The sequence below is a fragment of the Ahaetulla prasina genome, chromosome 2 (genome assembly GCF_028640845.1).
Source record: "Ahaetulla prasina isolate Xishuangbanna chromosome 2, ASM2864084v1, whole genome shotgun sequence".
NCBI lineage: Eukaryota > Metazoa > Chordata > Lepidosauria > Squamata > Colubridae > Ahaetulla > Ahaetulla prasina.
In genome coordinates this window covers 167,956,188-167,971,952 of record NC_080540.1, presented here as the reverse complement: position 1 = coordinate 167,971,952, position 15,765 = coordinate 167,956,188, and the positions used below count along the sequence as shown (strand labels likewise).

The 15,765-nt window shown below is 40.9% G+C and overlaps 1 protein-coding gene across 5 annotated transcripts in view; it reads right to left on the bottom strand.

The window, feature by feature from the left end:
• The window catches only part of SPRYD3 (SPRY domain containing 3), a 53,445-nt gene that overhangs the window by 9,592 nt on the left and 28,088 nt on the right, over positions 1-15,765 (bottom strand). For all 5 annotated transcript variants that reach the window (XM_058167080.1, XM_058167079.1, XM_058167078.1 and 2 more), the window contains 2 exons: positions 13,541-13,690; positions 5,735-5,792 (listed from right to left, as the gene is read on the bottom strand). In XM_058167080.1, the coding sequence (XP_058023063.1) occupies positions 5,735-5,792; positions 13,541-13,690 (208 nt within the window). The remainder of the gene's footprint in view (positions 1-5,734; positions 5,793-13,540; positions 13,691-15,765) is intronic.

Here is a 15,765-nt window from a genome sequence, read left to right as displayed (position 1 = left end):
TATGACCGTTTTTCACGGTTACAACCTTTGCCGCATCCCCACAATGATGTGATCAGATGCTTGGAACTGGTTTATATTTATGACCGCCCCCCCCCAAGATCATGTGATCCCCTTTTGCGGCCTTCTGACAAGCCAAGTCAACAGGGAAGCCGGATTCACTTAACGACCCAGGTTACTAACGTATCAACTGCAGTGATTCACTTAACAACTGCGGCGAGAAAAGATGTAAAATGGGGCGACATTCACTTAACCCACGTCTCCCTTAAACCACGGAAATTTTGGGCTCAATTGCGATCGTACGTCGAGGACTACCTGCGGAAGTTAACCAGTACTGGAACCCCACAATAAAATCTGAATCTTGCTTTATGAACAGGCAGGGCTCCTCTGGCAAGATAACCCAGTATGCCTACCCAGCATTCAAAGTTGACCAAGTTTCCCATAGTGTCTATTTACAGTACGGTCCCTCCGAGGCTAAACAAACTAGTCTAGCCAATCAGGCACTCTGCCGGGCCAGGCCAATAAGAGAAGGGGGAAAAAAACCCACATACTTTTGTGCCACCCGTGATCAAAGCCAGACGACTCTGAAACCCAGTGGTCAGAACAATTCCTTTCCTCTGGACAGAGGAGAACAAAAGCAAAAAAGGAAGGGAGAGGTGGAGCAGAGACCACTTGAAAGGCCCCGGTGGCTCTTTTATTCTCCCCGAATTCAGCTATGCGCAGCGGATGCGGGTGCCCAGAACACAAGGCACGGGGCCAAGACCCTTTGTCTTCATGAAAGAGGGAGGTTTGCTTGGCAAAAGGGCAGTAAATATTTCCCCCGGCTGCCAAGGAAACTTTGAGAATAATCTTGTGCAAACATTCCAGAACGTGTCTCAAATAAATGAAGGCTGGCCAGCAAGAGCGCCTTTTAGGGAATCCCCCCACAGCTCAGTAAAACGTAAGAAAGGAAGATCGAGAGGACGGCAGCCGATGGGAGAAGAACAGACCCGTGGTTGGGAAAAGGGTGAAGGCGACCAGTTCCAGCAGGAGATGGGCAACGGAAGGTTAATGCACTATCTTTCTCTGTAGCTGCGCCTTTCCTTGAAGCAGAATTGTCCCAAAGTGGACTGCTGGGAGTGATCCTGCTTAGACCAGGGGTCTCTAACCTTGGCAACTTTAAGCCTGGTAGACTTCAATTCCCAGAATTCCCCAGCCAGCAAAGCTTCTGGGAATTGAAGTCCTCCAGGCTTAAAGTTGCCAAGGGTGGAGACCCCTGGCTTAGACTGTCACTTTCTCAGAGAGGGCGACCTGCAAATTCTTGAGTGTGATTTATACATCTCTGGAAGTGGGTTACTTAGAACCAAAATGATATTTGGTGTCCTGGCTCCAAAAAGTAGGGAGAACGGGCATCCTGAAGCCAAAGTGTTCCAACCTAAACAGTATTGGACATTCCTAAATCCTCCATAAATCTTCCCTGTGCGAAAGCCATTCAAGGGTCTTTATACTTGAAAAGGGAGATCAAAAGTTGGCCCGTGCTTTGGAAAGTAAGCAGGCTTCATGGAAAGACTAAAATGATTTTTCCTTGGCTCCCATTAAATCAAACGGAGTTATTCTCCATGTATGTCATTTATTTCCCTCCCCACTCTCTGTCACTTTAAAAATTACAATTTGGTGGCAACTTTTGCAAGACTTTCACAGAAGCTGCAGTTGAGCTTGGATGCCTTGTGGTGCTTCCCTGTTCCAGAATTAAGAAAAAACAGGTCACTCAGGAATGCAATTCAACATACATCTGAGTGCACTATTTGACCCTACTAGAAGAGGACACACGTTAGCCACAAACCGCTGTTTTTGGTCTCCCAACTTTTTTGCTCTTCTTGTGAAGTTCTTAAGGAGGAGGGGAGCCTTGCCTACCTGTGGCATCTTGGGAGAGAAGAATCTTTCGTTGTGGTTGCATGAAGGCAGCTAAGATGGCACTGCCTAGAGCAGGGGTGTCCAACCGTGGCAACTTTAAGCCTGGCGGACTTCAACTCCCAGAATTCCCCAGCCAGCTTTGCTTTGCTTTGCTGGCTGGGAGTTGAAGTCCGCCAGGCTTAAAAGTTGCCAAGGTTGGAGACCCCTGCCCTACAGTGAGTGAGTTAGAAGATCTGAAATCTTCATCTTTTTCTCATTATTTTTAGAGGAAGAGCTGGAAGGCAGGAAGCCCATCGGTTTTAAATGTCCCTCAGTGTAAAAGTACCTCATTGATTTGTCTGTATGATGGGTCCTTTGCATCCAAAAGTTGAAAAAGTATTCGATCCAAGATAATACAGGTGGTCCTTGACTTATGACCACAATGGAGCCCCAAATTTCCACTGCTAAGCAAGGCAGTTGTTAAATGAACTTTGTCCCATTGTACAACCCGTTTTGCCACAGCTGATAAGTGAATCACTGCAGCCATTAAGTGAATTGTGCTGTCGTTAAGGGAATCTGGCTCCCTCTGTTGACTTTCCTTGTCTAGGAAGGTTACACATGCTAATCATATGATCCCGGGACAACACAACTGTCATAAATACATGCCAGTTGCTAGGCAGCCAAATTTTGATCACATGACCATGGGAATACCGCAATGGTCTTAAGAGTGGAAAAAAATGCCGTTAAAGTCACTTTTTTCAGTGCTGTTGTAACTTCAAAGGAATAGTTGCAAGTCGAGAACTATCTGTACAGAAAACATCATCAGCCCACCTGCAACGGAATGCAACAGCTAGAAAATCTGGGACATTTTCTATCTTTTATGGGGCAAAAATACAAAACAAAAAACAAAACACCCTTACCCACACCTGGATGAGCCAACTAATTACAGGTAGTCCTCGACTTATGATCACAATTGAGCCCAAAATGTATGTTGTTAAGTGAGACATTTGCTATGGGAGCTTTGCCCCATTTTAAGACTTTTCTTGCCACATTTGTTAAGTGAATCATTCCAGTTGTTAACTTAGCAACAAGGCTGTTAAGTGAACCTGGCTTCTCCATTGACTTTGCTTCTCAGAAGGTCGCAAAAGGTGATCACATGACCCTGGGACACTGCAACCGTCATAAATATGAACCAGTTGTCAAGCATCAATACGTTGTTTGGAGATGCTGTGTAAGAGTGAAAAATGGTCGTAAGTCACTTTTTTCAGTGCTGTTGTAACTTTGAACGGTCACTAAATGAACTTTTGTAAGCCGAGGAGTACCTGTATAAGCTGATATCTAAAAGACAGACTTATAGTAACAGACCCCAACATATGAGATGAGAGTTACTAAGTATATGGCCAGCTGGCCAAATCACTCCATGCTAATCTGTTTTGGCTTCTTTCTAACAGTGACTTTTGGCATTATTTGCAAGTAGAACTGAGTCTAGGAACTGTTGGATCTTGTTCTTATAAGTATCCCAAATATGCTGAATTATGAGGTTTTAAATTTCACTGTTTTCTGATCCTTAAGCCTGAAACCAATAACCGCAGCATCTGTTGAGATCCGAGCAGCCAAGAAGGAAAGAATGAATCATTGATAAGCAGCTGAGGATTTAACGTCCTTCACGATTATTTTATTCTTCCCCAGATTCATTTATCTAGTCATTGTTTTTGGAATAAGTTAAGATTTCCAGGTAATTATTTTCTCTCCCAGGTACTCGTAAGCATAGTGCAGACAAATTGCTTAGCCACAGTCTTTGTCGTGGTTGAGATCCCCACACAAATTATGAAACCATATTTACCTTCTCAGATTCCCTCCCCTCCAACCTGATATTCTCCAGACCTATCAAATTTCATCAATTCTCAGTGAGTTAAGCATGGGTAACATGTCAAAAGAAATTCCTCTGAGATTCCTAGTAAGAACCACTATTTTAACCATGGTTTGCTAACACAGACTTAATTGCTGTTACTGTGAATGATACAGACTCTGTTTCACTATCTAATTATGGGACTTTGGTTTTAGTGAGGAATTATTTTTTTAACATTATTGGGTTGATGGTTATCCAGCAGCTAAGTGCAAAACTACACATGGGTATCTCTATTATATGATGAAAAAATGGCCAAACTAAAAGATGTAAAAACAATGTGGGTGTGACCAACAATGAGGGTGACTATGATAGTGGTGTCTTGGGAAACCACTAGAAGTGCTGAAGCCAGTTTATGTATGAATCTGAAACAATAGAGATAGGGAAAGAAGGATCAAATGTTCAACTGTTTTCAGTAATTCCCCAAAAGATAATGAAGAGAACTTAAGAATGATAGATAAGTAACTGAAAATAGCTTCTTCGCCTTTACCAGGATTGATATTATAGGGAACTAAGACATAGCTTTAGTTCATGAGAGGTGGTATCTAAGGTTGGTTGTGTCTTCTATTCTAATAAGACTTCAGGCTTGAACAGTTGGGCTCTCGGTGTCCTCTAAATATAGATCCTTACATAGCTAGAATACCACCAATCCATCACAAGACGGAGATATCAGCAGAAACCTCACTCTCTAGAAGTACAAAAAATAAAAAACAAAACAAAACTTAAATCAGCCTATGAGAAATGCTAGCTGATAATTTCCATGAGTAGATTAGGTAAGAAGATAATGAGTTGGCCAGCAATTCCTCTCTCTTTGAAGATCAAGAAATTATAGTGGAAAATATTATTTTAGAGGAGATATTGTTCCTTTCTCATGTCCGGTAAGGAGGCTTTTCATATGGTAATAAGGCTTATTTTGTCTTCATTTTGAATAAATGGCATCCAACAAATTAAACCTTTGCTGTTCTATTCTGGCATCTATTCATACTAGTGCTTAAACGATGAACTGCCCTAACAAATTAGCTAACTATGCTGTTATCTTAATTTAAACAAGCAAGACGGATAGAAGTTCAGAGAAATACTCAGAAGTTGCTGCAGTGACAAGACTCCATTTTGCTATCTACTCTGTAGAAAAATCACTCCAAATTTGGAATCACCATCTTTTAACATTATCCACTGAAAACAAGAAGAAAAAAAACACCAATTCCAACATATAAAAGAATTCAGCATACTCCCATTTTCATTTCTTTCAGATGTCAGAGAGCAACTGAGGATATATTATCAAACCTCTGACCTCTGCTCAATCCCCTATCCATTCCCACTGCCAAACCTAACAATTTCCTCCAAATGTTGATAATGTATTTTCTTTTCTTTCTTTTTTTCCCCCTCAGATGGATAAATTACTTTTTATTTAATAAACTCACACATATTAGATTTTAATTCCAACCGGCTAGCTTTAAAAATAAACATTCAACAACTCTAAGGAGCTCCAATGTTCAAAAGCCATGCTGATATGCCGTATGATACACAGAAACCTGCATTAAAATTTCACGTCCTGGATCTATCTGGAAACTGATCCTGAGACCATCTTTCCCCCCTTAGCTCATCTGCAATGCAAAATATAATGTTCACTTATTATTTGAATAGTTATAAGAAGTGGGGTATTAAACGCTATAGACTATGATTGAAAGAATTCTCATCCTCTGACCAAGCTATTTTCATCTTCATACCCCTTCCAAACAAGGGGCTCTCTGTTTCAAAATATATGTACTGAAAGGTGATGTAACATTTTAAATTGCTGCAAGTGTACTATTTTTGCTGTTTAACTTCTGTAAGTTGCTAGACAGCAGACATCTCCATGGTAGCCTTTTAGAGAAAGCAAATATAGCAAAATCAACGTATCATGGGATTCGGCCAGACTGTTCCTCCTATTACAGCCAAATCTGGGTCTTGGATACTCACCTGCATGGTAGGCTACAGACCCTCTGCTCCAGCCAGGATGGCGATTTTTGGGGTAATCCTAGGGCAAAGAAGAAATACAGCCAGTTTGCATATCATCACATTTCTTTGGGCAAAAAAATGCCACAGAGAAAATGAGTTTCCATTACAAACATGATCGATTGAACAAACAAGCATGCACCTGTTTAGTGAAAACTCTCAGTTCCTCTGTGGACTTTTTATATACCTATATATAACTATATAAACCATAACTATGTAACTATATCTGTCGATCTATCCATCCATCCATCCATCCATCCATCCATCCATCCATCCATCCATCCATCCATCCATTGTGTATATGTGTATACGTGTATGTATTCCCCGAAAATAATACCCAACTGGAAAATAAATCCTAGCATGATTTTTCAGGATGCTCATAATATAAGCTCTACCCTCAAAATAAGCCCCAATTAAGATTGTCAGCCAGATGGATGCATTTAGTACCGTATTTCACCAAAAATAAGACCTAATGAGAAAATAAGACCTAATGCATTTTTTGGAGCAAAAAAATAATATATATAAGACCCAGTATTATTTTTGGGGAAACACTGTCTGTCTGTCTCCCTCCCTCTCTCTCTCTCTCTCTCTCTCTCTCTCTCTCTGTGTGTGTGTGTGTGTCTATCTGTCTGTGTACACACACACACACACACATAGAGAGATACTTAGGTATATATAGATATATGTGTATGGGGGGGGGAGAGGGAGGGAGTGATATCTGTCCTAGGAAGGCTCCCCTCCTTTTCCTTCTGCCACTGCTTGTGGTCTTTATACATACATACATACATAGATGTATGTATGTATGTATATATATATGTAAAAACCACAAGCAGTGGCAGAAGGAAAGGGAGGGGAGCCTTCCTAGGAACTGCAAAAGGGGAACCTTCCTAGGAACTGCTAAGACTCTCATATGAGAGATCAACCAACATCTTCTGAATATACATACATATACATTCACATATACTATATTTGCACACACACACACACGCACAATATATATATATGCAAGTTTAAATTCAAAGCAGCTACGGCCCCTTTCTTCTTCCCACCAGCAGGCTGTGACTGTATAAACAGATTGCAATACAGGACAGACGATTTAATCCTTAGAGAGCATGCTGAAAATTTTTTAATTTTGTAAAAATTAAAATTAATTTAATTTTTAATTTTAACTTGTAAGTGGATCACAAGCTTCCTAACAAACAGGAAGCAGCAGGTGAAGCTAAGCAAGATCACATCAAATACCTGTACAATTAGCACAGGGCCCCCCCAAGGCTGTGTGCTCTCCCCACTTCTCTTCTCTCTGTATACCAATGACTGCATCTCCAACGATCCATCTGTTAAGCTACTGAAGTTCGCAGATGACACAACAGTGATTGGTCTCATTCGAGACAATGACGAATCCGCATATAGAAGAGAGGTCGAACGACTAGCCTTGTGGTGCAACCAAAACAATCTGGAACTGAACACACTCAAAACCGTAGAAATGGTGGTAGACTTTAGGAGAAACCCTTCCATACTTCCACCTCTCACAATACTTGACAACACAGTATCAACAGTAGAAACCTTCAAATTTCTAGGTTCTATCATATCGCAAGATCTAAAATGGACAGCTAACATCAAAAACATCATTAAAAAAGGACAACAAAAATGTTCTTTCTGCGCCAACTCAGTAAGCTCAAACTGCCCAAGGAGCTGCTGATTCAGTTCTACAGAGGAATTATTGAGTCTGTCATTTGCACCTCTATAACTGTCTGGTTCGGTTCTGCAACCCAACAAGAAAAACACAGACTTCAGAGGATAATTAGAACTGCAGAAAAAATAATTGCTACCAACCTGCCTTCCATTGAGGACCTGTATACTGCACGAATCAAGAAGAGGGCCATGAAAATATTTGCAAATCCCTTGCATCCTGGACATAAATGGTTTCAACTCCTACCCTCAAAATAACGCTATAGAGCACTGCACACCAGAACAACTAGACACAAGAACAGTTTTTTCCCGAAGGCCATCACTCTGCTAAACAAATAATTCCATCAACACTGTCAAACTATTTACTGAATCTGCACTACTATTAATCGTCTCATAGTTCCCATCACCCATCTCCTTCCACTTATGACTGTATGACTATAACTTGTTGCTGGCAATCCTTATGATTTATATTGATATATTGACCATCAATTGTGTTGTAAATGTTGTACCTTGATGAACGTATCTTTTCTTTTATGTACACTGAGAGCCTATGCACCAAGACAAATTCCTTGTGTGTCCAATCACACTTGGCCAATAAAATTCAATTCAATTCAATTCAATTCAATTCAATTCAATTCAATTCAATTCAATTCTATTCTATTCTATTCTATTCTATTCTATTCTATTCTATTCTATTCTATTCTATTCTATTCTAAAGCACAAGCAGTGGCAGAAGGAACGGGAAGGGAGCCTTCCTAGGAACTGCTAAAACTCTCACATGAGAGATCAACCAACATTTTCTGAATTTCCCCAAAGCTTAGCAACTACAAGGCGCTGCTGCTCAAATTAGGTTAGCTAAAGGAGCAAAAGAAGACTATGGCAGAATGAAGAAAAACTAACTACAGGGGAAAATTCATAGTCTTTATTTCTAGGGGCCACACCAGGGGTGAAATGCTGCCAGTTTGGACCGGATCGTCTAATCCGGTAGCGATAGCTGCGGGTGGTTTGGAGAACTAGTAGCAAAAATCCCTGCCCGCCCCCTCCGCCCAGCTGAGCTGCGTGATCACCAGAGGTTTGGGGTTTTTTTTTTTACTTTTAAAAGCATTTTTTCTTCGGCTGCAAAAATGCTTTTAAAAGTAAAAAAAAAAGCCTCTGATGATCGTGCGGCTCAGCTGGGATCGTTAGAACCTTTTAAAAACATTTTTTCTACAACCTCTTCGGCCAAAGAGGTTGTAAAAAAAAAGCTTTTAAAAGGCTCCTCTGGCGATCCCAGCTGAGTTGCCTAATCATCAGAGGCTTTTAAAAGCATTTTTTTACAATCTCTTCGGCCGGAGAGGTTGTTAAAAAAAATGCTTTTAAAAGTTAAAAAAAAAAACGTTGACCATGCCCACCCAGTCACATTACTCCCCCATCAAGCCACGCCCACAGAACCGGTAGTAACAAATTTTACATTTCACCCCTGGGCCACACCTGCTTCCTTTAATTTAAACGTTATGTGTTACCATATTGTTCAACCACCTCCTGCCTGGAATCTTGGTTGCTCCAAAAAAGAAAAGTTTCTATGGTCAAGCATGAAGCCTTCCACCGCTCAGACCACACACCCTAGCATCAGTGGTGAACCCAGAGACGAAAGTCCTTGCTCAGCTGAGGATGAACTTTATACTGATTTGTCCCTTTTGATAGTTTTAGGACTAGTTTTAGAGATCTCTGAAAGCTGAATCATGGCAACTGGACTTATTTTCTTGTTGGTTTGAGACATTTCACCAGTCATCCAAGCAGCTTCTCCAGTCTCAGCAAGTTGGTTAGGGAAATCTGAGTAAGCAGAGTCTCACCGGAATGTACCAACTAGCACACATGATACCTCTGTCTACTGCTTTTCATGCTGCTTTTTCATATTCCTGCATTAAAGCTCAGGGTTTCTTTTCTTTCCAAAGTGTGTGGCAATATATCACCTTAGATTCTCCTAACCAACTTGCAAAATACAAAGGCAAACAGAAACCCCGTTTGACCATCAAAAGCCATTAATGGATGGTTGACTGGACCCATGAAAGTCAAGTTGCAAACATTCTAAAGAAAGTCACAAATGGCTATTTATATATTTGTGCCATTACAATTAGCAGAGAGGGGTTATCAAACAAGGCCCTGACCTTCCCTTCTCCCAGAAGAGATTGCGTGCATTAGTCTAGCTTGTAGTGTAAAAAGTTAGCACCCACCCCTCCTAGAAGAATGAAATATTTAGGAAATATTAAAAAGGCAGAATATTATATTTCCCCTAAAAGAGAAATAGAAATCTTAAGGGAGACAGAAACTCAGAGCTTCAGCTCCCTGCCCCCAGAAGATATTTGATGCCCACTTTGAGGGACTGGGCCAGCCTATCTACAAAACAAAAGACTTTCAGCTCCAGGGCGATGGGATTAAGACATGACCCTCCAGGACATAATAGGATTATCTAGCAGCAAGGCTCACTGCATTGCAAAATTACCTAGGGACATTGCATCGCCCTCCAGGCTTCAACCAAACATCGGAGTCTGACTACAGCCAATAGAATACATTTCTTGCGCAGGAACAGGAAGCTCAAAGGCAAGGCCTAAGAGAGGGTGTAAATAACCCTCATTCTCCACTTCATGTGGTCAGCTGCCCAGGACCTCAAACCCATGTGGTCTATTAATAAACCATCTTTCCAATCAGCCTCCATGTTTCCAGTATCTTTCTCCCCTCTTGGAACTGAATCAGATGGATATTTCTTCCAACAGTAGCTATTACACAATATACTACTATACTGGTACTATCGCTACACTCACCTCTTGTAGTCTTCAAGGCTAAATGCAAGCAGGTTAATTTTAAAGCCAGGATGACTTAAATAGCCAATCTCCACAGAAATCAATTATACTTCATCCACACTGGATGAACCTCATACCCTATTTCTTCAAGTCTTGGCTCTCTTAAAGCAATCTAGTCCTTTGGACATTTCCTGGCTATAATTCTTATCAATATTAATGACTGGCTGGAACTGATGGGAATTTGAGTGCAACCACATTCAGCCATTCTGTCTCAAGATGTGGAGTGGCAGCATTTGGAAGCAGACAGATATGTAAGCGGTTACACAGATTTCTTTTGTGTGTATGTGGGATGATTGGATTTTTCATTTTGTGTCAAGACATACTAACATGCCATGAAAATGGGTCCAGATGTTTTCATATTTCATTCACGGAAGAGGGGGATCTGGTATTCTTGTATGATTTACTTGTCCGGTCTCACAAATTCTACTTAATTTCTGAGCAGACAATTCCAGCACCATTCGGCATCCATTATGATAAAGATATGCTGATTAAGTTCAAGGATGCAAACCAAACCAGGTTAAACAGAACAGTGTATGGCACATTTTTTTCAAAGCATTCAATTTTTAATCGCACTCTGAAGTAAAGCTTTTACTTTGTCCTAATGATCAGAAGTTTTGGAAACATTTAGCTAGATCACATTCATATAGTTATCTTGGCCACAAAACAGAAGTGGCCATTCTAAGGTTCTTGCAAAACCAAGTCAAAAGTCTTCAGTTTATTAGGTCTATTGTTTGATTTTCAATCCTGTTATATTCTCATCCTAATATCTCCAATTAACACTTCTAAAACTAAAATAACAAGCAAAGATGACAAAGGAAATCCTTGTCTTGTCCCTTCTGTATTTCAAATGATTTAATTAGATCACCATTAACAATAATATATGCCCTTTGAGATGTATATAGATTGAGCTATCTACTCTAGTCTACTTGCATAACCTAGAAGCAACTGCCTTCTTTCAGGATATTCCTCAAGTTCCCCAATCTAATCTAAAAATGCTAGGACATTTCCTAAAATCTGCTATTCAAGTACAGTACTAACCAAATTCAATTATCTCACTAGAGATTAAGCTTGACTTGAAGGCTTTTTCCCCCCATTACCATCTAAGTCGAGACTTTTTGCCTACACTTTTTCTGCTTTCGTGATGGCTAAGACTCACTACGGCCAGTTTCCTTATAAGCTGAAGCAGGATTTCCAAAAATCAGCTTCTGGTTATATCCAGGCTCCCTTGCCCGCCCCTCATCCTGCCCTTACGTATGCACAGAGACACACCAGATGTAGAAATGCCAGATCATTTCAGGGCAAGTTATTCTCCGGTGAATCAGGAACTCAAGGGAGAACGAAAGGAAGTCGATCCAGTTCTTTCTGTTTTGGATCTCCCATGACTGCTGGGATTTGCTTGTTGTAGCAAGAGGAGGAGGGAACGAACTGGCTCAGTATCAAAGGCCACATGAATCCAGGCCATGCATAGAGGCAAACAACAGAACCAGATGGCTGCATCGGACAAGAAAGGAAGAGGGACAGGCGCCAATCCAGCCCCACTATGCAGTGCAACCTGGTTCTAATTTATTTAGTGGAATTTGCCAGCAACAAGAGAGCCTAATTTAGCCAATCAAGAGCAGAAGATGTTGTGCAGGACAAAGAGGCATCGATGGGTTGAAGGCAACAGTTGATCAATGACAGTGCATACATTTGCTAAGGTTACCCTGATCTTTCCAGATGTCCTGTTTTTGCTCTGAAGGAAAGTAGAAGAGCAGCAGCTAAGCTCAAGGCCTCCGTTTTGCAGGCAGAACTTTGCAGGTTAACATAAGCAAAAGTCAAGAGGAAAGAAAATTACTTCCTGGCGACACAGCTGCGATGTTGAACATTCTCCATGGCTCACTTTAAAACTACAATAATGGCTAAATAGGACAGCAACGGGAAACATTTGAAATGTTTCCCGTTGTTGAATGTTGTATTTCATTAATCAAGGTTTTCAAGTTGAACTTTTGAGTTTTTTAAACTTCCACCTGCCTATCCCCACCCCCATCTCTGAGCTGGAAGGGGCCAGTTAGTCCCGTGAGTTCAGCTCTTGTTTAGGGAAGGGGTCCAAATGAAAGCATCGTCGAACATCCAACCTCTGCTGAAACATATTCCACCACCTCTCTGAGAAACACATTTGGGAAAATTAAAGAAAAGCAAGGTGCCGTGCCTGCAGAAACAAAAGCTTTTACTGTATTTCGCAGGGCACATTGTCAAGAGTTAAAGGAGAGTTGTGGAAGAAACTAGTGAAATGGAAGTTCACACAACTGCCAGAGATCTTGGGGAAAATGGCTATGATGTAGCAGCTTCACTACAAAAGTTTCATCACCAATCCGCAATTACTAAAATTGACAAATTGCCTGAAGACAGGGTGAAGAGATTGCAATAGCCCTCAGAGATAGAGTGCTACCTTGGGGAGGGATTAGATAGGAGAAAAGAAACCTTGCTGCAGCAGTTCTCTGCAAGGACCAATCTTTTAAAAAGACTTGTCCCAACTGCCCTCCAATGAGAGAAAATGTTACTTTCTCCATGGTCCATCACTGCTTTGTTTTAGGTTCACCCTACCCCTTATGAACGTGACAAGGAGACTCTGTGGTATGGTTTCTATTTGGCAGCTGGACCATGCAGTGATTCATCATTTCACATGGAGAGTTTCAAACATCTGCTGCCTGACTTGTCCTAACACTGAAAGCCTCAAACCGGTCAAATTAAACCCCACCTTTAAGCAGATTCGGAGATACTGCCAGCCATCTTCAGTTTGGCAGAGATGTTTAAAAGAGCAAGGAATGCAAAGCTGAACTGAGAAGCAAACTTAGGCCTTTTGTTAGCCCTTTCTTAGTTCTTCATTACAGCACCTTTTGTGGGCAGCTGCAAACATTTTTTGTCACTGATTGTGGGATTCTGTAAACCGGGTGGAACTTCCCCAGAAGACACCAAGGGAAAGATCCGAACGAAGAGTTCTAGTTTAAGGCTGTGTCGGTGAGACCTAAGGGAGTGTATCGCAAGGCAAAGAGGACTTGAAAAGCTCCATTTCATTAAAGGGGACTTCTTACCTTCTCTCAATACACAGCACAGAGCAGGCATATTCCTTCATACGTACCAACATATAAGTTGTTTCCCCCAATTTGATGTCACATTGGGACTGTGCACCTGGGAACGTCAAATTAATGAGGGAACCTCTAAAGGCGGGACAGTCTCCATTTGCTCTCCGGAGCTTTCTTACCTTGCGGGCAAGGCCCAGAGCGATGTAGCACTTCTCTCCGGGATCCACAATCTCCACCTCAAAGTAGTGACTCCTGGTACTCAAAGGCTGCCGAGCTTGTGCAAGACCCACATCGATGATGCTCTTCCCTTTCCCTATATATTCCAAGAGCTGCAAAGAGAAGAGAAGACAATAGCTGACTGCCCATCTGGCCTGACTCGCCATCTTCTGAAGTCACCACAGGCAGCCATAATCCTATCAACATCCTCTGTTGTTGTGTTAATTATAGAGAATTCTGAAAGCCTGACAAGCAAAAGAGCAAACAAGGACTCCCAAAGGTAATTGAAGAGAGCCATATGGTAAGCATTCATTAGACTTGGTCGCTGCACGCTAATTAAACAGTCTGTGTGTGCCTTACAAGGTGGAACAGTGTGCAACAACAATCAAAACAAGAGTTAACATTTGAAACCAAGAACTAGAAAAACTCTACCTATGCAAATATCACACAACCACTTCAATGGTTATGGATGTGGAAGACTGCTTTTCAACAAGGTGGGAAATATCCCCTAAACAACTTTTTTCTTCTTCTGCTTTTTCCATTTTACAGTATTTTTCTATTTTAAATAGGCTACAGAAAACTGAAGTAGGAGTCCAAGACATGCACCCACAAACTATTCTGACTTATTTCATAGGCCCTTCCAAGCTAAAGTTACCATAATTTGGAAGATCAGCAAATTTTGATCTCACTGTAAAACCTGAAATGGTTATAAACGTAAAACAATACAACTAAAAAGCAAATTTTCATACTTAGGAGGTCTGTAGAGGGGACGTGCATAAGCGTGCTAATGTGCCTATCGTCCCTGTCATTGTATTTTTATATTATTCCTGTTTTTGTTTTTATTTGACAAATAAAATAAAATAAAATAAAAAAATAAAAATTTTAGTGATTACGGGAACTTTTCAAATAAACCATTAAACTATGTAATATACTAGTAAACTACACTGCTGTTCAATATATTATTAATTCTTGCTCCAATTTAATAATTTGCTGAGGCTAACTCTGGAGTATATGCTCCCATCATTTTGATTTTATAATACAGCAGCTTTACTTATATATCAATTCTGGTTTAAAAATTGCTTGTTTAATTTTTTAATTTAAGAAGTACGAGTAGTCCACAGCTTATGACCATTCATTTAGCAATTGTTCTGAGTTACAATGGTGCTGAAAAAAGTGACTTATGACCAATCCTTGCACTTATAACTGTTGCAGCATCCCCATGGTCACATGGCACTTGGTAACCAGCATGCATTTATAATGGTTGCAGTGCCCCGGGGTCATGTGATCACCATTTGGAATCTTTCCAGCTGGCTTCTGACAAGCAAAGTCAGTGGGGGAAGCCACAATCGCTTAATAAGTCACTTAACAACCATGGTAATTTGTTTTAACACCTCCAAAGTAAAAGGTGGAAAAATGAGGTAATAACTGACTCCCTTAGCAATGGAAGCTTCAGTCCCAATGTGGTTGTACATCAAGGTCTGCCTGTACTTTTCGGTGCCTGCTTTATTCCTCTTCACTCTTCAGGATGCCTTGTCTACCAGGTGGACATTATAGATTTCATAAACCTCAAAGCAATTTCCCACATATAAGTTTTAAAGAAATATTACTTGGATCAGTCCAGCTGCCTTTTGAAAAGCACCTTTGGGACAACCATGACCTGAATGATTGAGAATCTCTATAGACACTTATCCACGCTTTCAACAACAATATTAAGCATGCAAGAATATTCTTCTTCACTGATATCACTCTAATGAAATCTGTAAGAGGACAGGATTCTGGTGTATAATTACAGACACACATAGATTCTACATGAGTACAGACCTGATATTTAAGGGACCTTATCTGCATGGAAGCCAGTGTGCGTATAATATACATGCAGTGGCACAGTTAGTTACTGTATTTGTGCGTCTAGAACGGAATATGTTACACCTCCAGTCCATGAGCTGGTTGCCAGTTCACTTCTAGGTCCAATTCAAGGTGCTAGTTTTGAAGTTTAAAGCCCTTCATGGCATGAAGCCAGATTATCTGAGGGACCACCTATCCCTGATTACATTTGAAAAATCCCATCAAATCCAGCAGACAAGGTAACACTGCAGGTCCTGTCTGCCCTGAAGCCACAACTGGCAGAAGCCAGGAGATGGGCCTTTTCTGCTATGATGCTCAGCTTATGGAATCCTATTTCTGATGT